Consider the following 22,638-nt stretch of genomic DNA (forward strand, 5'->3'; position numbering starts at 1 on the left):
TCAACCCTTTACCCTTACACCCTCACTCCTATAGACATCCACAGTGCTCTTCTCTGCTTTATTTTTCTTTTTAGAACCTATCGCTTCCTAAAATAGCATATTTTACAGTTACTCTGCTTATTGTCCACTCCCTGGAGACTAGTTTCCATGAGGGCATAAATACAGCTCTCCACTGTGTATCCTAAGCACCTAGAGCAGTATCTGACACGTCAACAGGCACTTGATAATTATTTGAACGAGCAAATGAATGAAGGAATGGGCTTGGGATGAACTAGAAAATCGGAACAGAGACGACAGAACAGGTAAGAAGAGCTAAGGGCAGATAAACATCTGTGGCACTGGCTTCGCGGGCAGCTCTGGCACACCTGCGAGTGTGAACCTCCTTAGCAACCACTACTCAAACCTGAACTAAGGGTCCACTCCAGGCACTGAGTGTTCCTTCCAAGTTGATTATGTATTCTAAATCAGTCAAGAAGAAATCTGGGGGCAATGGAAGCACAAAAACATTATTACCTACCATTATGAACTATGCTTTAACAGGCTACAACCCACAATTTTAACTTAAAATGGGGCATACGCCAAAGGACTAAACTAAGGCTAGAATTCTGAAGAAATGCTCTGTACATAAGAGAAATCAAGGAATCTAAACCAGATTCTGCTACTCATCAATTGCCCAGCCAAAATCTCTGTGAACCTGTTTCTCATTCTGTTAATCACTACATCCAAGTCACTCTCAACTAGTTATCCAAGGATGAAATAAATGGGGAAATAGTTTTAAGGTGCCTTTTAAAAGCATAAAAAGCCATACAAGACACTAAACTCTAAGATGTTTCCTGGCCATGATGATGATTTATTAAAAACAATGTCCTTTTGGGAAAACTTTACATTTCAAAACTTTTTATAGATTTACGAATCAGAACGTAGAAAAAATATTTTACTGGTACATTTGATTCATAGAAATAACTAACGTAAATTAAGTTTTTTCTCAGGTACAAGGTTACATTGCACAGGAACTCCCAAGGAATTTACTACAAGATTATTAATCTATTACTCAAAATGATACACACTCAAAATTGATATATGTTAATGTGAATACATGTAAGTACCACAAAGTCTCAGGAGCTGGGTGGGTGGACTGTCTGTCTAGGAGTAAGAGGGAACTTTCCTGGGTGATGGAAATGGTCTGTCTTAACTGGGATTGTGATTACAGGAATAGATTTGTCCAAATTCAATAAATTGTACATTTTAAATGCTCACAATTTTCGTATGTACGTACACGTCAATAAAGTTAGACAAAAGTCTATCCTGCTTCCTTAAATTAAAAAAAAAAAAATCACTCAGTGCACCACGGTCTCAAGAAGTTGCACAATGCAACAGGCTTGAAGATTTAACAAAGAGGAGGAGTCAACCGCCAGAAAAGTTAACTCATGACCTTCTGGCCTCAAGGTCAACTCCAATTAATAGAAGATAAAGGCAGCATAATGAAGGAGTAAAAAAAAAAAAGAAAGAAAGAAAGAAAGAAAGAAAGAAAAGTCTCAGGGTCTTTTCAAGAAAACCAGAAATGAATTACTTCAGAGGGCGCAGTGGGAAGAGCACAGGCTCAGAGCCCTTCGGACCTAGCCTGGGATGGTTACAGGCTGTTAAACGTGTGACCTTGAGAGTCCTCCATCTCTGAGGCTCAGTTTCCCTTTCTGTAAAATGGGGATGATGCTGGCTCCGCGGTCTGGGCTCGCGCACGGCCCAGTACTCGATATGTGATATGCAACACATGACATTTACTGAAGCCTCTGGAATTTAGCGCCGGCTAGAAATGCATGCAGAACCAAGGCCCCTCGCCGTCGGTCCGCGGGAGCTGCGGCCCTTTCGCACGCCCCTGGCCCGCAGCCAGGCCGGACTTCCCTCCTCCTCGCCCGCAGCTCCTCGGGTCGGGACCACCCCTCACCGGCGCCGCTCCCAGGGGCCGTCCACCTCCCGGGCCCCACCTCTTTAAGGAAATCGGTGACATCGTAGACTCGCCCGTGGATCACCAGCCAGATCTCCTTCAGGGAGTTGCGCTTCGCCACCTCCTCCAATCGGTAGTAGGTGACGGCGGCCTCGCCCCCCTGCCCGTTCCCATCGCTGCCGCTGGCCGCCTCCGTCGCCATGGGGCCGGGGATGCCGCTCTCCGCCGCCGCTCTCCGCGTTTCCGAGGGTAACTTCCTCCCGGGGGCCCTGGCGCTCAGCCCTGCCCGGCTTCCGTAACCCGGGCTCCCCCGGCCGTCGGGGCTCCTGGCAACAGCCAATCGCGATTCCGGAGAGTTCCTGGTCCGGTTTTCTCTTCGCCAATGAAGCACGGACTCAGCTTCAAGTCCCGCCCACCCCTCGGCCGCTCCTTGCGGCGTCGGCCTGGTTCGAGGTCCAACTACCCAATCAGGATCTTCTATCCCTCCAATCTCGCCAACGAGGTATCGCGATTTTGGAAAGCCGCCGGGTGGACCCGGGGTGGCGGGTGTTAGGTAACGGAAGGCCTCTTTCGCCCAGCGCGCGGGCCTGCGGGGCGCGGAGAGCCCGGGGAGCGGGGCCCTTGTCTCGGGGTCTCCCTTGCTCCGTTTCCCTTCGCCTCCCTTCCTTTCGCCGCGACCTGCTGTTCCCGCACCTCCTGTGCAGCCCGCATCCCAGCCCGGGCTTACATCTTTATTGATTTGATTTGATTTGATTTGATTTTTTTTTTTTTTTTTTTTTGCAACCTTCAGGCTGTGACCAGGCGATCCCCATCCCAGTCTCCTTTTCCTCAGCAGTAAAAGGCGAGATAGCCTTGTTTAGTCGATGAAATGAGAGAGTGTAAATGCACAGCGCTTGGCACACAGTGGTCGGCACCTGCATGACCCCGGTGCTAGGAAAGGGGGGTCACCTAAGGTCACGGACAGGTGGTATCCCAAGTTTCCCAAGTTTCTGCCGCTACTACGACTCTGATTTTGGTAGACGTCAGTTATACCTTGAAGTTGGGCAAGGGGATCTGATTTTTAAACGGATTACCTGGTGATCGGAACATCGTTGTGCTATTTTCGTTTCTGTGTGTCCCAAGAAGATCCACCTCCGCTGTTCCCAGCTAGAGGTCCCCGCATTTTGGAATTCCAAGCTCGGTTGATGTGCAGGGTCAGCTCCTCACCTTTAACTGCCATTACAAGTGACCCATGACATGTAATGTGCCTTTCATCCTGTCACTCTCCAAGACTTGCCACAATCCATCCCCAACCTCTTACTAACGTCCTCCACCGTTCCTTTTGTTAAGACTCGTGTACCAGGGATCCCTGGGTGGCGCAGCGGTTTGGCGCCTGCCTTTGGCCCAGGGCACGATCCTGGAGACCCGGGATCGAGTCCCACGTCGGGCTCCCGGTGCATGGAGCCTGCTTCTCCCTCTGCCTGTGTCTCTGCCCTCTCTCTCTCTCTCTCTCTCTCTCTGTGTGTGTGTGACTATCATAAATAAATAAAAATTAAAAAAAAAAAAAAAAGACTCGTGTACCAGCCACTGACTCCTAGATCTGCTGGTTATAAAACCACTTCTGCGATCGTACCAGGTCCACCAACCCCTTCCTCCCAAAGCCTACTCACTTTCAAGCTCCTCCTGAATTTTTTCAAAAACTCCTACAGTTCCAGGCTCCAGGGGTTCCCACCTCCTGCAGCACCTAAGGTATTACTATTTCAGGAAACCCCCTGTATCTGTAAATCTTAACTTCCCAGATCTTACATCCCAAATGAGACTGAAATTACGAGAGAAAACCCTGACAACCACCACAACAATAAAAATCTCAGTTTCTTCCGAGAAATCCCATACGATTGTTAGGATCTTCCACAAGCTAGATTCAAATATTTACATTCATTTCAGAGATATTTACTGAACATTTACTGTGTCACAAGTACTGAGATAGGAAACATAAGAAATAAGCCTTCTGGGGGTGCCTGGTGGGTGGCTCGGTGGTTGAGTGTGTCTACCTTTGGCTCAGGTCATGTTCCCAGGGTCCGGGATCCAGTCCCTACTTCTCCCTCTGCCTGTGTCTCTGCTTCTGTATGTCTCTCATGAATGAATAAATAAAATCTTCAAAAAGAAAAAAAGCCTTCTGAAACAAAAACATTCACATATATATAAATTTAAGTTCAAGAAATAGAGATTCATTTCGAATGTAATAGGAACACATATTTGTTAAATGAATAGTTCACACTTAACCCCAGTGTGCATGTGTCACCCGAGGAGGCTGTTTTAAAAATACAGATCCCCAGGAGCCTGAGTGGCTCAGTCAGTTAAGCCTCTGCCTTTGGCTCAGGTCTTGATCCCAGGGTCCTGGCTCCAGTGGGGAGTCTGCTGCTCCTTCTCACTCAGCTCCTCCCCCCGCTTGTCCTCACTCACTCTCTCAAATAAATAAATAAAAGTCTTGAAAAATACAGATTCCTTCCTGTCCAAACATGAGAGTCTCTTCCTCACCTTGAATCTTGGCTTACTTATTACTTACTCTGACCAATAGATTGTGGCGGAAGTGTTGCTGTGCAAGATACGGAGTTCAGACCTCAAGAGGCCTTGAAGTTTCTGTCTTCACCACATTAGACCGAGATCAAGATGCTGTGAAGAAGCCTGGGATTAAGGACCCACCATTTAAACTCTAGACTGAGCCCACCCCTTCATCAACTTTCAGCTGAGTGTGGAACACTGAGTGAGCCCGGGCTTACTCAGCAGAACTGCCCAGGCAACCCACAGAATCCTGAGACATAATAAAACATTGTTTTAACAACAACAACAACAACAACAACAAAAATGCAGATTCCCAGCCCCACCTCCAGAGATTTAGGCCCAGTGGGTCTGGATATAAACCCAGAAATGAACATTTTTAACAAGTATTTGTGATGACTCTGATGCAAGTGATTTGTAGACAATTTTGGGAAATGCTGAACTTTTTCTGAAGCAGATATGTCTTTATCTCTTATACAATAAATTAGTAAAATTACACAGCATTTCCTTTACTATCTCCACCTTTAGGAAACCGAGTCCAATAGTGTTTGTAAAGACCCTAAGATGGTAGTGTAAAAGAACTTCTCAACAAAGGGAAAGGTTAGAGAAATATATTTGGAGTACCATAATATCAAAAGCAGGTTTTCTGAGACTGGGAAGAAAAAAAGTGGTTTGGGATTCCTCCAGTAACAGCAACAGGAAACCCACAAGTTTCCTCAAAGGGACAGAGTTGGAGAGGAAGGGGAGCAGGGGAGGCAAGAGGCCATCAGAGGGAAAGGGCTACGTACTGTACACAGGGAGATCAGACCTTCTGTGCAGGGCTCCCAGCTAGCAGACTACTTGAGACCCAGTGCAGAATCTATCAGCTCTACAACAGAGCTTTTGGGAAGTGAGCCATGTGGCCTGAAGGCTAGAGTGCCCTTCCTGAATGTTTTGCACTATGTAAAACCCCTGAGGAGGAGCGAACTGCTCCCATAAATGAGTAAGACTGAATTTTTCATCATCGTGCCAAATGGAATTAGGATCACACTAACTTGTTTTTTTTTTTTTTTTAAGATTTTATTTATTTTCTAACTTGTTTTTTTTAATATTTAAATTCCTTTTTTTTTTTTTTTAGAATTTCAAACAGGTTCAGTGAAAGAATAATACAATGAACTTCCATATACTTTTAACATAGATTACTAACTGTGACTATTTTTCCATATTTGATTTCTTCCATATATATTTATTATTGCTGTTGTGAATAATGTTAGACCATTTCAGAACAGGTTGCAGACATCGTGACCTTCACCTTCAAATAATTCCGTATTTCCTAAGAACAAGAACATAGTCTTACATAACCCCAGTATGATTTTCTTCTTTTTTTTTTAATTTTATTTATTTATTCATGGGAGACACAGAGAGGGAGAGAGAGAGGCAGAGACACAGGCAGAGGGAGAAGCAGGCTCCCCTCGGGGGGAGCCCGATGTGGTACTTGATCCCAGGACTCCGGGATCACGATCTGAGCCAAAAGCAAATGCTTAACTGGTGAGCCACCCAGATGCCCTCTCCACCCCGGTGCCCCCCCACCCAGTATGATTTTCAAATTCAAGGAATTCAACATTCATACAAATCCAGGATCACACATTGCATTTACTTATGTCTCCTTAGTTTCCTTGAATCAGGTACATTTCTTCAGTTTTTCTTCTACTTTAAAACATTTACATTGTTTAAAAGTATGACCTCTGGACACCTGGATGGCTCAGACGGTTAAGCATCCGCCTGTTTCAAGAAAAACATGAAGATAATTCATTGGGGAATTATGTTTGCATAATTTTGTGATTATGATCCAGGGGTCCTGGAATCGAGTCCCACATTGGGGTCTCCGCTCAGCGGGGATTCTGCTTCTCCCTCTGCCCTTCCCCACTTGCTCATGATCTCTCTCTCTCTCAAATAAAATCCTTAAAAATATAAAAAATAAATAAAAGTATGACCTCGGGGGATCCCTGGGTGGCGCAGCGATTTGGCGCCTGCCTTTGGCCCAGGGCGCGATCCTGGAGACCCGGGATTGAGTCCCACATCGGGCTCCCGGTGCATGGAGCCTGCTTCTCCCTCTGCCTGTGTCTCTGCCTCTCTCTCTCTCTCTCTCTGTGACTATAATAAATATGAAAGAAAGAAAGAAGAAAGAAAAGAAAAGAAAGAAAGAAAGAAAGAAAAGAAAAAGAAAGAAAGAAAGAAAGAAAGAAAGAAAAAGTATGACCTCAGATTGAATTTGATTCGGAAAAATAATGTGGCCTAACTGTATGATTATTAAATTCATATTCACCATTACTGCGTGTTAGCCAGAAAGTCTAACTGGGAATCCCCATCCCTGCCACTTACAAACTTGGTTAATATTAGGTAGCTTTCTTGATCTCTTTTTTTCCAGGTGGATACCCAATTGTACCAATACCATTTGATGCAAACATAATTCCCCAATGAATTATCTTCATGTTTTTCTTGAAAATGGATTTTCCATACCAGTGTGGGTCTTTTTCTGAACTTTCTATTCTGTTCAGTGTTTTGTCTATTCTAAGGCCAAGTCCACACTGTCTTGTCTACCCTAGCTTTGTAGTAAAGCTTGAAGTCAGTCAATGTAAATCCTTCACCTTTGCTCTTATTTTTCAAAATTATTTCTGCTATTTTAGATCTTTTGTGGTTCCACATAAATTTGAAAATCAGCTTGTTGAACCAAGTAAGCAAAGTTAATGTCACCAGTGATAAGTCATGTTGATAGCATGGTATGTGATAAAGAGAGCACTTCATCACTATGTAGTCTTCCCAAAAACTCTTGATCCCAGTGGAAGCATGAGAAAAACATGAGACAAACCCAAATTGAGGTACATTCTACAAAATACCTGACCAGTATTCCTCAAAACTGTCAAACTTATTAAAAGCAAACAAAACAAGGAAACACTTAGAAATTGTCACAGACCCAGGTGGACTAAGGACATATGACAACTAAATGCAATGTCATATCCAGGACTGGCTCCTACAACAACAAAAAAAGGACATTAGAGAAAAAACAGTGAAATCCAGAAAAAGTAATAGTAATGTTCCAGTGTTGATTTCTTAGTTTTGACAAAAGTACTATAGTAAATGTAAGATGTAAATATTATGGGAAACTGGGTGAGGGGTATAGAAGAACCCTCTGTACTATTTTTGGAACTCTTTTGTAAATCTAAGATTATCCCAGAATCAAAAAGATAATTTTTAAGTCAGCCTGTTAATTTCTATAAATGCTTGCAGACTAATTTATAGAGAATAAACATCTTAACAACCCTGACTCTCATAATCCACAAATATGGTGTACTGCTCCATTTATTTGAATCTTATTTTAATTTGCAGTTTTCAGCATGAAGGTCCTTTGCATCTTTTGTTAAGTTTAGTCCTAAATATTTTATGATTTTTATGCTATTATAAGTGGAGCTATTTCAGTTTTCAGTTGTTTGCAGCTATAATAGAGAAATAGAATTGATTTTGTACACTGACTTAAGTGTCCTATGACCCTGCTAAATTCACCTAGAATTCTAGTGGATGTTTAGTATACTTAGAATAACCTATGTAGCTATCATGTTGTCTACTAATAAAGACAATTTACTTCCGCCTTTCTAATCTGTGTGCTTTTTCTTTTTTTTCTTGCCTTATTTTCTGGCTGGGACTTCTAGTACAACATTAAGTAAAAACGATGAAATGAGCATCCTTGCCTTGTTCCCAAACTTAGAAGGAAAGTATTCAGTCTTTCATGATTAAATATGATGTTGTCTATAGATTTTTTCAGTTGATGCCCTTTATCAGATACAAAGCAGAATTTCCCTGTGTTTCTAGTTTCCTATTTTTTTTATCATAAAAGAATATTGAATCCTGTCAAATATTTTTTTCTGCATCTTTTGGGATGATCATAGGATTTTTCTCCTGTAGTCTGTTAATATGGTGAATTACTTTGGATGGTTTTGAAAAACTTAACCCTTGGGATCCCTGGGTGGTGCAGTGGTTTAGCGCCTGCCTTTGGCCCAGGGTGCGATCCTGGAGACCCGGGATCGAATCCCACGTCGGGCTCCCGGTGCATGGAGCCTGCTTCTCCCTCTACCTGTGTCTCTGCCTCTCTCTCTCTCTCTCTGTGTGACTATCATAAATAAATAAAAATTAAAAAAAAAAACTTAACCCTCTTTGCCTCCCTGGGATCAACTTCACTTGGTTACAATACAGCCTTTTTAATATATTGTTGGATTTAATTTGCTAGTATTTTTAAAAGATCTTTGCATCTATATTCATGAGGAATATTAGCTATAATTTTCTATTCTTGAATGCCTTTGATATTTTTACCAAGCTATTTGATGAATATTTACTGAATAACTACAGCTAAGTACTGTGTCAACATGAGTATTGTACAAAACTCTGCACAGGGCCTGCCACAAAGTGTCCTCAGGAAATGCTGGATATTTTGGAGTTATTATTTCTAGATGCTATAAATGAGACCCACCTCCTAAAGAAACTTAGAGAAAGATGGCACCTACTATATAGAACTTTTTCTTTCTTTCTTCCTTTCTTTCTTTCTTTCTTTCTTTCTTTCTTTCTTTCTTTCTTTCTTTCTCTCTCTCTTTTTCTTTCTTTTTTTTTTTAGGTAGCCTCCTTGCCCAATATGAGGCTTAAACTCACAACTCTGAGATCAAGAGTCACATGCCCTACTGACTGAACCAGCCAGGCGCCCCACCCTATAAAACATTTTTACATTAACATTTTATTTTGGGGGTTTCCTTTATTAGAAAATCTCCCCCCAGCCGTCCAGGAGCATGCTCTGAAATTTATCTCAGATGAGAGTGTGATCAGGGAGCACCTGGATCGTTCAGTTGGTTAAGCATCTGCCTTTAGCTCAGATCAGGATCCCAGAGTCCTGGGATGGAGCCCGGAGTTGGGCTCCCTGCTCAGTGGGGAGCCTGCTCTTCCCTCTCCTCCCCATTCATGCTACCTCTATCACTATCTCTCCCTCTCTCTCAAATAAATGAATAAATCTAAAAAAAAAAAAAAAACCCACAGTGAGATCAGTGTGTGAGAATCTGCTGCAGGGAAGTTGTTGTTTACCTTGCAAACTCATTCTACTGTTTTTGTATAAAGAGTGGAATTGGAAAAGGAAACAGTCAAGGAAAACACTGTGCATGCTCCATGAGACTAGAGCAAGAAACAAGGATTCTGTGTCATCTTTTGCAGACAGCAAACACAACTCCTGTGTTCTCATACCTTTTTGAGGGGGAAGAGATCCCCTTTCCTGTTCCGCGAACAGAATACAACGAAGTAGCCTCAAATCTGCTCTTGCCCTTCTCAGAGTACTATATCCCCTGGCAACCTATTCCCTTCTCCTGCCAGAAGGAAGACAAACTCTTACAGCCTTCACAGTCCAACACTCTCCTTCCCTTCCTAGGGCCAGGCCTAGGTCATCCAGTGCAAGGAAGCTTCAGGAAGTTGATGCAAAGTTAGAAGCCTATATCCTTCAGGGTATGGCCTCAGGGAGGGTTTGGTTGCAAGCATCTTAGAGTTTTTCCAATCCTCAGGTCAGCCAGACATCCCTGGCCTGTTGGGTGGACTCTTCTGGAGCTTCCCCCTGGACCATCCCATTCAGTCTCATGCCGGTGGGGCCCAACCCCCAACAGCCAGCCCAGTTTCATTTCGAGAAATGAGAGAAACTATCATTGCATAAATAGCTGTTAAACAGGACGGTTTCTACTGGGGTTGGTTTTCCTGGTTTCAGAACACTCACTTTTTTTCCCTTCTGGTGTTTCTTAGTTTACTCTTAACAGGTAATAAGTACTTCATGTGTTTCAAAAACATAGACGTGTGTGTATAAATATATATGTGTCCATTTATATTAATGTGTATATAAACATAAGCAAATTACCCTTCGTATGGATGTATTGATTTACATCCCCACCAACAAGGTGTGAGAATGCCTGCTTTTATAAAGTCTCACCAATAATGTGTGTAATCAACAGACCAATAAAACAAAGAGTCCTAAAATGCATTCAAGAATAGAAGACGTGGGATGCCTGGGTGGCTCAGTGGTGGAGCACCTGCCTTCAGCGTGATCCTGGAGTCCCAGGATCGAGCCCCACGTCACTAGGATGGCCATCATTAAAAAGAAAAGAAAAAAAAAAGACAGACAATAACAAGTGTTGGTGAGTACTCACAGAAACTGGAACACTCTCCTACACTACTGCTAGGGTGAATGTAAAATGGAGCATCTACTGTGGAAAACAGTCTGGCACTTCCTCACAAAGTTACACGTAGGGTGACCCTATGACTTAGCAATTCCATTTCTAGGTATATACCCAAGAAAAATGAAAACTATGTGTCCATACAAAAACTTGCTTACAAATGTTTATAACAGCACTGTTCATAATAGCCAAAAAGTGGAAATAATCCCAAACTCCATCAACTGATGAATGGATAAATATAGTATGCTATGTCCTGACAGTGGGTAATTATTCAGCAGTCAAAACAACATGCTAGGGCAGCCTGGGTGGCTCAGCGGTTTAGCGCCCCCTTCAGCACCGGGGGTGATCCTGGAGACCCGGGATCGAGTCCCACATAGGGCTCCGGCATGAGGCCTGCTTCTCCCTCTGCCTATGTCTGTGCCTCTCTCTCTCTCTGTGTCTCTCATGAATAAATAAAATCTTAAAAAAAAAAACAAAACATGCTAATGGATGTACCTTGAAAACATCATGCTAAGTGAAAGAAGCCAGTCACAACTGGCTGCATACTGTATGATTTAGTTTATGTGAAATCTCCAGAAGGGTCATGTTTTTAGAGAGACAGAAATTAGATTTAGTGGTTGCACTGAGAGGATTGGGGGCAAAGGGGGGAGGGTAATGACTGCTAACAGGGTGGGGAGTGAAAATGTTCCAAAATTAGTTTTCATGGTGGTTGCACATCCCTGTGCCTGTACTAAAAGATACTGAATTGTACATTTTCACCTTCCTACCTTATTAGAAGTGAAAACTTTTCTCTCTGTAGCATTCCAGCTGTTCTCTCTTTAAATCTCAGGTCGAATTCATAGGTGTTCAGGATGTTTTGAAAGTTATCTAGGTAAGTTTGTGGGGCCAGGGGAGTTGAGGACCCCTACTCTTCTGCCATCTTGCCTATATCCTGAATTATACATTTTCAGTAGGTGAATTGCCTAGTATGTGAGTTACATCTCAATGAAGCTATGGTAGAAAAAATGGACAGAACTTAGATACAATGTGAGAAGTTTGGATTAGTGTTTGAAGAAGGGCAGGAAGAAAGGGAGGAGAAATATTTTTAAAAAATATAAAATGTATATAAAATATACATTTATAAAATGTAATAATTCCCAAATGTGGAGCCAATGAAAAAAGATGTTCAAATGTTGAAGTTTTTTACAATGTAAGTGGTTCTTTTTGATAGAAACAATCTAGGGACTCCTGGGTGGCTCAGCAGTTGAGCGTCTGCCTTCGGCTCAAGGCGTGATCCTGGAGTCCTGGGATCAAGTCCCACATCGGGCTCCCTGCGTGGAGCCTGCTTCTCCCTCTGTCTGTGTCTCTGCCTCTCTCTCTCTGTCTCTCATGAATGTATACATAAAATCTTTAAAAATAATAATAATAATTTCTGTGTGTATCCGTCCTGAGTTTCTCTCTGCAAATGCTAATAAATATTTATGCTTAGTTTACTCACTTTTATGTAAAAAATAGCTCAGTTCTGTGTCTTGCATTTTTTACTTAATGATATCTTGGAGATGTTTAGACTAGTAATACAGAGAGCTTCCTCATTTGTTTATACAGTTGGATAGTTTTCCATAGTTAATATTCATTGTTTGATATGAATGTTTCAAAACTTAACTAGTCTCCCACTGGGAAATTTGGGTTTCCAGTCCTTTCAAATGCTGTAATTAATAACCTCAGTCTTACATCATTGTCCACCCATAAAAGAAAGAACTAGGACTTCCAGGTCAAAAGTATATGCATTTGTAGGGTTAACAATTGCATTAATTTATATTTTCACTGGCGATGCATGTAAGTGACAGCTTCCTCACAGCCCCACAGAGGGTGTCATCAAACTTTTTGAATTATAGCAATCTGGCATTTAAAAAAATGCTATCACACTGTAGTTTTGATTTTTATTTCTCTTCTTACAGGTGACGCTGAACATGTATATAGTTAAGCTTCAGAAAGGAATTTATCAACTTTCTATCTAGATCAATTCCTGAAAAATAATCCTAATAGCCAAGAATTTCTTTTTTTTAATATTTTATTTATTTATTCACGAGAGACACACAGAGAGAGAGGCAGAGACATAGGCAGAGGGAGAAGCAGGCTCCATTCAGGGAGCCCATTGTGGGACTCGATCCCCAGACTGCGGGATCACGCCCTGAGGTGAAGGCAGACACCCAACCGCTGAGCCACCCAGGCATCCCCAAGAATTTCTTTTGAGTTGAGATGGTTTATTTTCTACATGCCAGCCATGAGTCTACCTTAGGGGATATTCCTTCTACCTGGAATGGTCTCCCATCCCGATGTCAAATCAGATTTTATCTCTCTAAACTCAAGTCAAATGTCAATCCCTCAGGGAAATTTATGAGCCACCTCATCATTAAGTGGCTACCCATTCTAATATGTCATTCTGTTTTCTTTTTGTCCATAGAACTCATGGCTATACACATTCTTCTGACTTATGTATTGATTGATCTGTATGCCCACCATGGTAGCCCCAGTATCTTTGCACACAGTAGGTATTTACTAACCATCTGTTGAATAGATAAATACCCAGCTTCCGAATGAGGGAGAAAGGGTTAAGTTTCTAAACAGAGTTTTCTGAAACTGGAGTGTGGGAAAGGAATTTGGCCTTGCCACTGGATTAAGAATGCCTACAGGCAGCCCCTAACCCCGAAATGTTATTCTGAAAGCGTTTTAGCTTCATGCTAACTTTGAGCCGCGGACGTGAGACCCACCCATGGTTAAGTTCAGGTTAGGTTTGGGACACTGGGATATTTTCTTTCATCCGTAATCACTGGATCAAGGCCTATAAATCAAATAGTTGAGACACAAAACACAAACAAGGTCGTAATTTGTTTCTTCCTGCCCTCTGTTTTTCTTGGCATGGAAAAACTCAAGCTTTTCCTGCCTGGGGATGGGTAATGACACTGGGGGGTGATTCATTAAAAGTGGCCTGAGTAACTGGCCTTTTATTTCTTCTCATTCTTTCCCTTTATTGTCCAACTCATGTAAGGAAACACATTGAATAAAATAATTCTCCTGCTGATAAAGAACTTTCCCTTGACTCTTTGTTCACTTGCAGTTACATGTTCCCAGAATCAAAATCTTGGCGCTAGGGAGGCCAAAGTAGTTAAGGGTGGATGCGATGTATACTTCTGATAGAGAAGGAAGGCCAAGAGTCCTGACTTATGGAAGCCACTTTTTTTGCCTCCTCTTCTTAACAATGTTGCCTATTTTAATAGGAAATTGTCCCAGTCTCCAAGGAATCTGGCAAGCATTAGATGTGGGTGTGGGTAAGTCTGAGAACCTTAGTTCCCCAACTCTAAATTGGGTGTCACAATTATCAGTACTTTCCTCTCAAATGAGTGCCATCAATGTCAATCACTCCTAAGGCCAGAGAGAGAAGAGGAACTGGTAACAACAAAAAATATTCAATTTAATAGTACACATAGATCATAATATTAAGAGAAATTGCAGAGTGCACTATTTTCATCTTTTATATTACACTTTTCTATTTTTTTTCTAATTTTTTTTTATTAGAGACAGAGAGAGAGAGAAACAGGCAGAGGAAGAAGCAGGCTCCATGCAGGGAGCCCGACATGGGACTCGATCCTGGGTCTCCAGGATCAGGCCCTGGGCAGAAAGCGGCGTTATAACCGCTGAGCCACCTGGGGCTGCCCGTACACATTTCTATTTTATTTGAAATATCTTTATATATTTTTTAAAAACTAAAGAATACTCCTAAAATATATATATAGAAAAAAAAAAGAAAGAAAAGCTGGACAATAGACCATAATAGACCAAAATGCTGACAACAGCTATCTCGGGGTTGAGGGCTTGGAGTGGATTTTCATTTTCATCTTTATCCCTGTCTGCATCTTTTTAGTTCTTTTCACATATTGTGTATTACTTTTGTGATTAAGAAGAAATAGTAACAAATTATTGTTCTATTTAAGTTGGTCTGTGTGCCCCAACCTCCTGCATCTCTTTGTGGAAGTGGAACAATTCATTTTCCAAGAGGTGGGCAGAGAAGGACACAAGTGGGACTATGATCAGGGTCAGGGTCAGACTGTGGAAAAATACCAGTGATGCCTCACCCTCCGCATGGTTCTGCTGAAGGCCACTATTAAATCACTATTAAGTCATCCCTCCTTTGGTTTTTTTCCCCCCTCCACATGAAATAACCTCAGTTCCTCTCACCTGATGTTGTAAATCTGTTGTAAATCGCAGAGCCTGCTCCTAGAGCTCCATGGTCTCTGTCCATTCCCAAGGCAACCAGCTCCTCCGCGGGGACCTATGTCGTCAGGGTGAGAAGTGAGATGAATCTATGGGTCCCTGATGTTCTAAACTGGTGGCTGTTGCTGACTTTTGAGAAGGGGCCTCAAGGGACAGCAGGCCTCCTCCCCACTCAGGCCCCGGGTCCATTAGGGGTCTAGGTAGTCAGAAAGTGGATTATCTTCTAATATGGCTACACATCGGGTTGGAGAGTGTGGCTCAGGACGTGAGCCCAATAGGCTCCCTTGTTTCCTAATTAAGCAGACTTTCCTACTAATCCCAGGCAGCAGTGGACTAGGCTGCCGTCCCTGTGTGGAGTGAGACCAGAACCTGTGCTCCTTCCCAGCCTCGTGGCCTGGTCCTGAGAGCCCGGGAGGAGGCACTGGCAACTCATGCCCAGTTTCTCCTAATGTTCTTCCTTCCCTACGTGTAGAAGGCGAAAGGGGAAAAGAGGAGCCTAGAGCATTAGTGTTGATAACCCTCTACAGGAAGGAAATATCTAGAGAGGGAAGGAAGTATTTTCCTCTACAGAAGTCCTTAGTGTTTCTTGGATTATAGAATACTTTGAGGATATGAAGCAAGCTGTAAACCACCACCTCAGAAAAGTGCACATACGTGCTGGACTTTGATATTAGTAGCTTGTATATGCCTTCTTTGCTTTTCTTCTAGAACCCTGCTTTTTGTCTAAGGAACGGTTCCTATCCTACTCTATGCGAGGCTATACTGTCCATCAGTAGGCTCCACCTCCCCTTGCTTTCAGGTGAGGCATGTGATCCAGTCCATCCAACCAGAGAAGCTCATTGCCCCTGGCCCTGTTGTTTCAGGAATGGGCACTTGATTTAAAACAACCAAACAGGGAAAGAGAACTAAGAAAGGGTAGGGGGGAAGACCCATTCTTTTTTTTTTTTTTTTTTTTTAAGATTTTATTTATTTATTTATTCATGAGAGACATAGGCAGAGGGAGGAGTAACCTCCCTGTGGGGAGCCTGATGCAAGACTCTATCCCAGGACCCAGGGATCGGGACCTGAGCCAAAGGCAGACGGTCAACCACTGAGCCATCCAGGTGCACCAATACCCCTTCTTTATCCGAAGAATACTAAACTGAAGAAAAGTAAAGCTTGAGGCTGTCCACGGCTATTTTGTCTGACTAATGGAGTCTCAAGAATAGAGCCCAACAAAATGGAAAGGTGCCCTCAGGATATCATTAAACCCTTGAAGCCAGTCGTAAATGAAACCTAAACATAAACGAGCCACATAATTTCCTTTTTTTTTTTCTCCTCAAGCTAGTGTGTGAGGTAAGTTTCTGTTCTTGCAACACATGTGCCCACATAGAACTTGGCCTCCTCTTTCCAGAGGTGGTCAGACTCTAAAGCCCAAACCTCCATGGGACGTTAAGAGTCCTTTCTGTTAGTGGTGCCCCTTATACATTTGAAAATTGATGAAGTATTCTAAAAGATTCAGATACAGCTGATAACTGAATTTGTGGCAGCAATATTTGCTTCTTCATGCTGGCACCATTTCTGCTTAGCAGCAACTTGAGAACCATACTGGGAGCACAACCTGGAGGGCCCATAGCTTGAGAGATGACAAGTAGCATGGGTGTGTTAGAATGTAGGAAATGCGAGGAGAAAGCGACTAATCCTCTTTTTCTTTTCTTTATTATTTTTTTCTTTTCTTTATTATTTTTAAAGATTTTATTTATTTATTTGACACAGACAGAGAGAGCACAAGCAGGGGGAGTGGCAGCAGAGGGAGAGCGAGAAGCAGGCTTCCGGCTGAGCAGGGAACCTGATGCAGGGCTGGGTCCCAGGACTCTGGGATCACGACCTGAGGCGAATGCAGCCATGTAACCCATTCAGTCACCCAGACGCCCCCTTTTTCTTTTTCCATATAATCCAAGAGAGTTGCAGGTGGAAAGGAGAGAGAGAGACAAACCTACCCAAACCAGATGGGGGCAAGGCACTAGGAATTTGATACAGGGTGGTGTAGAAAAAGCTCTGAGATGTAAGAGCTAACATTTTATTAAGCATTTACTCTAGGCTAGATGTTACACTGAACATTTTCCATGCATTATAACCATTCTGGGTGGTGGGCTATCATTATTCCCATTTTGCAGATGGAAACACTGAGACTGAGAGGGAGTAGGCATTCACAAGAGCGTCCCACAGCTCTACAGCCAGTGGAGCCAGCTCCCATGTCAGGGCAGTCTGAATCCTACACTTCCTAACCACCACACCCCTCCTCTTTAGCTAAGATCCTGGGTTATAATCGAGGTTCTGGCACTTGCTGTTTGAGTGACCTTGAGTAAATCAGCCTGAGTCTGTTGTCTCTCCTGAAAAATTCAGATACTATATTACATAAACTTAATCTCTTTCAACTCCAAAATTCCAAAAAAAATTTCAAAAATTTTCAAGAACATAAAAGAAATTCCCAGCTCCCCAAACTAAGATTTGTATGGCTGGCCTGCGCTTTTCCCCTCAAGACCATATAGATTGGTTTTCCCATGGATTTAGGATCAAAGGGCTCCTTCGGGTTATGTATTCCTTTGAAATGAATTCAAAGGCATGCATTTTCAAAGTGCAGGGGGAACTGGAAAGCCTTCATCCTTGCTGAGTGAATCAGCATCCTGGGAGCACAGGTGACAAGTCCTGACCCATCCCTTCACTGTCAGATAAGCTCAAGGGATCACAGCTCTGAACTTGACCCCACTTTTCCTTCTTCCTGCCCCTTTTGTGGGTTTTCTGATAAGGTGCCCTAAGTCAGCTGTAGCACTGTTGTCTCTCTCTGCAAACATAGTCCCCCAGGGCGTGCACTCTGCCTGTGAGCTCCCCAGCTGCTTCCAGCTCTCCCTCTGCCCACAGCCCTTTAATTGCTGCATTCCAACAAATTAGCCATGTGACAGAAGATTATTTTTAACTTCAATAGAGCAGCTCCCTCTCTTTTAATATATCATGCTTGGCCCACATTCCCTCGGTGAAAAGGGCACCATCGGCTACTTCTGAGAACTTTTAATTACTCCAATTGTTTGCAAACCTCTTAGAAGCTTGGAAAAAAATACATTTCTTTCGCCTTTCCCAGGTTTCCCATTTCGTATTTAATGGGAGCTGAGGCTGAGTCCAACCTGGGGACTTAGCAGCTTCAACAGGTCTCCCCAAATCCCCTCCAGCCTCCTCCCACCCGTTCTCCACAGGACGTTTTTTAAAGTGCAAATCCACTGGGAGGATGAAGGGAGAGCAAGTTCTAGAATGACAGGGACTCCCACCCCAATGCCACACAGAGCCCCAAGGCGGCAGGAATGGAGGTGGGGCTGGTGACCCCAGGAAGACTCAGGGCTCAGCACCTCCTAGGTTTTGGGATCCTGTTGATTGGGCCTGATTCTGAGTCTGAGCCTTCCAATTTTGAGTAAACCACACAGAACAGTAAGCATCCCATCAACCATCACCTGGACCAAAGGTCCTTCTCCAATTTTTCTGAATGTCCTAAGCTCCAGGTATTTCTCTAATCTCAGGAGGCCAAGTGGGCTGTGTGGCCAAAAATGATTGGGATTATTATCACCCACCTCCACCCAGAAAGGTAGAGAAAGAGTTGCATTTGAGTCCCCTCAAAATTGAGAAATATGCAACTTCTTATATCTGAGTTTTGCAAAATAGTTCAAAGAAGTTATATCAGTATGGAATCATTCCAGCCACTTGCTATGCTATATGTATTTTGACACAGTGAATTATAAAAAGATAAGGGTGTGTGTGTGTGTGTGTGTGTGTGTGTGTGTGTGTATGAGAGAAAGAGAGAGAATGGGTGTAGTTGTGGGTTGGTAAAAGGAAAGAAAAAATGTTCCAGGCAGTGGGAACAGCATATATGCAAGCTGTTGGGTGGGAAAGGTCAGTGTGTTTGGGGAATTTAAAAAAGGGCAGTGTGACTGGAATCTACAGAGAGTAACACATTATGCTCCCAGAGCCCAGTTCTCTCAAGTTTTCAAAATTGAGGTATATTTTACATAAAATAAAATGCTAACATTTTTGTGTATAGGCCAGTGAGCTTTGATAACTGCAAACACTAACTGATACCCAAATCAAGATTCAAACTTTTCCATATCTTCAGAAAGTTCCCTAGTGCGCCTTATCCAGTCAATGTCCCCAACCTCAAGCAGCTGCTATTCTGATTTCTATCACCATAGATTCGACTTGTTTGTCCTTGACTTATCATTACAGTAATAGGATCATACAATTTGTACTTTTTTGTGTGCACTTCTTTCTATAATACATCATCTGTATTGTTCCAACAGTTCCAATCTGTATGGTGTTTTTCTGTTGGATTTGCAGGAATTTGTGAGTTGGAGTCCCGCGCTGGGTGTAGAGTTTACCTTAAAAAAACAGTCTTAAAAAAAAAAAAGAATAAAATCCCTTCTTTCATGGAGCTTCCAGTTTAGTGGCAGGGGTGGGAGAAAAACTAAACAACTGAAAAATGTATTTGTATAGTGTGCTATCACTAATGTAAAACAGAAGAATAAAAGGGGGAGAAGAAAGCATAAATGTATTATTTTATTTTTTTAAGATTTTATTTTTGGGGACCTGGGTGGCTCAGTCGGTTAAGCATCTGCCTTCGGCTCAAGTCATGATCCCAGAGTCCTGGGATAGAGCCCTGCGTTGGGCTCCATGCTCAGCGGAGGGTCTGCTTCTCTCTCTTTCTCTGACTGCCACTCCGTCTACCTGGGCACTCGTGCTCTCTCTCTCTTTCTCTGTCTCTAGCAAACAAAATATTTTGAAAAAAAAATAGATTTTATTTTTAAGTCATCTCTACACCCAATGTGGGGCTTGAACTCAAGACCCCAAGATCAAGAGCCACATGATCCACTGACTGAGCCAGCCTTGTGCCCCATAAATATGTTCTTTTAAAGCTGCATCAAATCCCTCTCTCAGAGAAGATACACCAGAAACTGGTAGCACTGAGGAAGGGAGCAGGGCAGCTGGGGAGGATGCAGGCAAAAGAACACATCACCTTCTGCTCTGGGTATCTTCCTAATTTATAAATGATTGAATGTGTTATCTAATCCAGAATTAACGGATATAATTACAATAGCTTCATGAAGTTGGAAGAAATATTTGGCAAAATTGCCAAGCACCTGGGTCCTGAAGTTGTGGGAAATGCTTCAGGGCATTTTAATCAGTGCAGGAGGAAAGGGCTGGCTCCCAGCTGTCACTCACTGCAGTCCTGAACCTAGTCGTAGCATCGCTTCAGTAAGATAAAAGAGGCACTGAGAGGACAGAAGGAAACAAAATCAGTCTTGAGTCACATATGTTTCTTGGGTATTTATAAAAAGCTTAGGCAGCTCCTTCCTAAATTTGAATTAATGTCGAAAGGGAATCATTTCAGGAAGTATGAGTTCCTCTCTTCAAACTTTTTGGGACCATCCCACTCTGGGATGAATAGCACAGAGCCAAGTTCATTCATAGGGAACATCTGCGAAGGGGTGGGGGGGGGGAGCACAATAAAGAGACCATCTGACACTGAACGTGGACACCTATTATATTTTTTTTTTCTAGCTTCCCTCGGGATGTTCAATTGTTTGGTGATATGGGAAGGAAGGTCTATATAATGTTTATGGTTGTTATTGGGGTTTGTTCATATAATATGTGAAAATGCCAATTTGGGAGAGAAGCTTGACTAAAATCTGCATTCTTTGTGAATGTTTGTGTTCCAGAAGCTTCGCAGAGTTGTTGGAAAGTGGCTTTGTGATTTCTTTGTGGCCTCTAGTCAACCAAAATGATAAAAAAAGGGGCACCCTGCTGGCTTAGTCATTGGAGCTTATGACTCTTGATCTCGGGGTTGTTGGTTAAAGCCCCACTATGGATGTAGAGATGATCTAAATATAAAATCTTTAGGGACTCCTGTGGCTCAGTGGTTGAGCACCTGCCTTTCGCTCAGGGTGTGATCCTGGAGTCCTGGGATTGAGTCTCACATAAGGCTCCCCTCAGGGAGCCTGCTTCTCCCTCTGCCTATGTCTCTGCCTCTCTCTGTGTGTCTCTCATGAATAAATAAATAAAATCTTTTAAAAATAAAATAAAATAAAATAAAATCTTTCAAAACAACAAACAGGGGGGATCCCTGGGTGGCTCAGTGGTTTAGTGTCTGCCTTTGGCACAGGGCATGATCCTGGGGTCCCGGGGTCGAGTCCCACGTCGGGCTTCCTGCATGGAGCCTGCTTCTCCCTCTGCCTATGTCTCTGTCTCTCTCTCTCTCTCTGTGTCTTTCATGAATAAATAAATAAAATATTTAAAAAACAAACAAACAAACAGGGGCATCTGGGTGGCTCAGTCGATTAAGCGATTAAGCGTCTGACCCTTGGTTTCAGCTCAGGTCATGGTGGTGAGTTTGAGCCCTGCCTCATCTACTTGAGATTCTCTCCCTCTCCCCCTGTTCCTCCCCCACTCGTGCATGTACTCTCTTTCGCTGTCTCTCAAAGAAATAAAGTCTTTAAAAAAACAAACAAAAACCAAAAATGATTTTAAAAAGCTTAACTTTGAATATTAAGTCTATATTTATCTTAACTCAATAAATTCTTTCAAAATCATACCATTATTTTTCTTATTTTTAAAAATATTTTATTTATTTATTAATGAGAGACACAGAGAGAGAGAGAGGCAGAGATGCAGGCTGAAGGAGAAGCAGGCTCCATGCAGGAAGCCGGACGCGGGACTCAATCCCGGGACTCCAGGATCACGCCCTGGGCAGAAGGCAGTTCTAAACTGCTGAGCCACCCGGGCTGCCCATTCTTTCCTATATTTTTATTGATTTTTAATTGCTAGTTAGTATAGGAATACACTCTTCTTTTTTAAAAAATCAGAGTGTTGCAGATAAACTTTTGGTTCTCTTTCATCATTTTCCATGATGTTAATTTAATTGGCCCTGAGTGTGGCTGGCAAATAAAAACTTTATCACACTGATTGTAACACACAGCAAAGTGTGAGAATTACTTGTCTAACTGATATAGGACCCTGATGTTTTTGGAAACTTAACACTAGAAATGATGGGAAATGCATATTTTTAAAAATACAATAAATGGGTTTCCTTCTTTAAGTGAAGGGTGAGATTTGCCTTTCAAGACAGACTGCATTTCAGCAAAAATGTTTCAGTGAACTTTTGGATTGTGCAACTAAAAAGCCACTATGCAATCCTAGAATGAAGACTGGAGACAATGAAACCCTAAACTTACCATATAAAAGTTGTCATTGTCATGGGCATGTTGCATCTCTGTAGAGTATTAAGATGTAGCTGGAAGCTGGAGATTGAGGAAGAACTGACTGAAGACGTTTCTTGGCTAGAGAAGGAGAGAGCTGTAAGAGTCAGGTTGAGACTTTCGAGGACTATGTTTTCCAACATGGTAGCCACCAACCACATATGGTTATTTAATTTTAAATTTAAGTGGATTTAAATGAAATAAAATTAAAAGTTCAGTTCCTCAGTCATGGTAAGCCACATTTCAAGTGCTCAGTCGCCCCATGTAACTAGTGGCTACCATAGTGGGTTCAAATATAGAACACTTCCCTCATTAAAGAAAGCTCTATGGGACAGTGCTACTCTAAAAATCATTTTACATGGTCTTACCTCGTAGCTAGTTTTAAATTTTTATTCGTGAAATGTGA

At 42.5% G+C, this 22,638-nt stretch overlaps 2 protein-coding genes across 6 annotated transcripts in view; both read right to left on the reverse strand.

Annotated features, from left to right (window-relative positions):
* The window catches only part of LOC112646441 (cytochrome b5 type B), a 38,802-nt gene extending 36,340 nt beyond the window's left edge, over positions 1-2,462 (reverse strand). For 3 of the 5 annotated variants that reach the window (XR_004815654.2, XM_049110760.1, XM_049110761.1), the window contains exon 1: positions 1,983-2,297. Coding sequence is in view for 4 of the 5 variants with exons in the window: in XM_049110760.1 (XP_048966717.1) it covers positions 1,983-2,144 (162 nt within the window). In the remaining variant the exon portion in view is untranslated. Of the gene's footprint in view, positions 1-1,982 lie in introns of all 5 variants that reach the window. The other 2 variants (XM_049110762.1, XM_025426350.3) reach the window with 2 other exon arrangements.
* The window catches only part of NIP7 (nucleolar pre-rRNA processing protein NIP7), a 118,588-nt gene that overhangs the window by 41,040 nt on the left and 54,910 nt on the right, over positions 1-22,638 (reverse strand). The gene's annotated exons all lie outside the window — the stretch shown is intronic.

The sequence above is a fragment of the Canis lupus genome, chromosome 5 (genome assembly GCF_003254725.2).
Source record: "Canis lupus dingo isolate Sandy chromosome 5, ASM325472v2, whole genome shotgun sequence".
Classification (NCBI taxonomy): domain Eukaryota; kingdom Metazoa; phylum Chordata; class Mammalia; order Carnivora; family Canidae; genus Canis; species Canis lupus.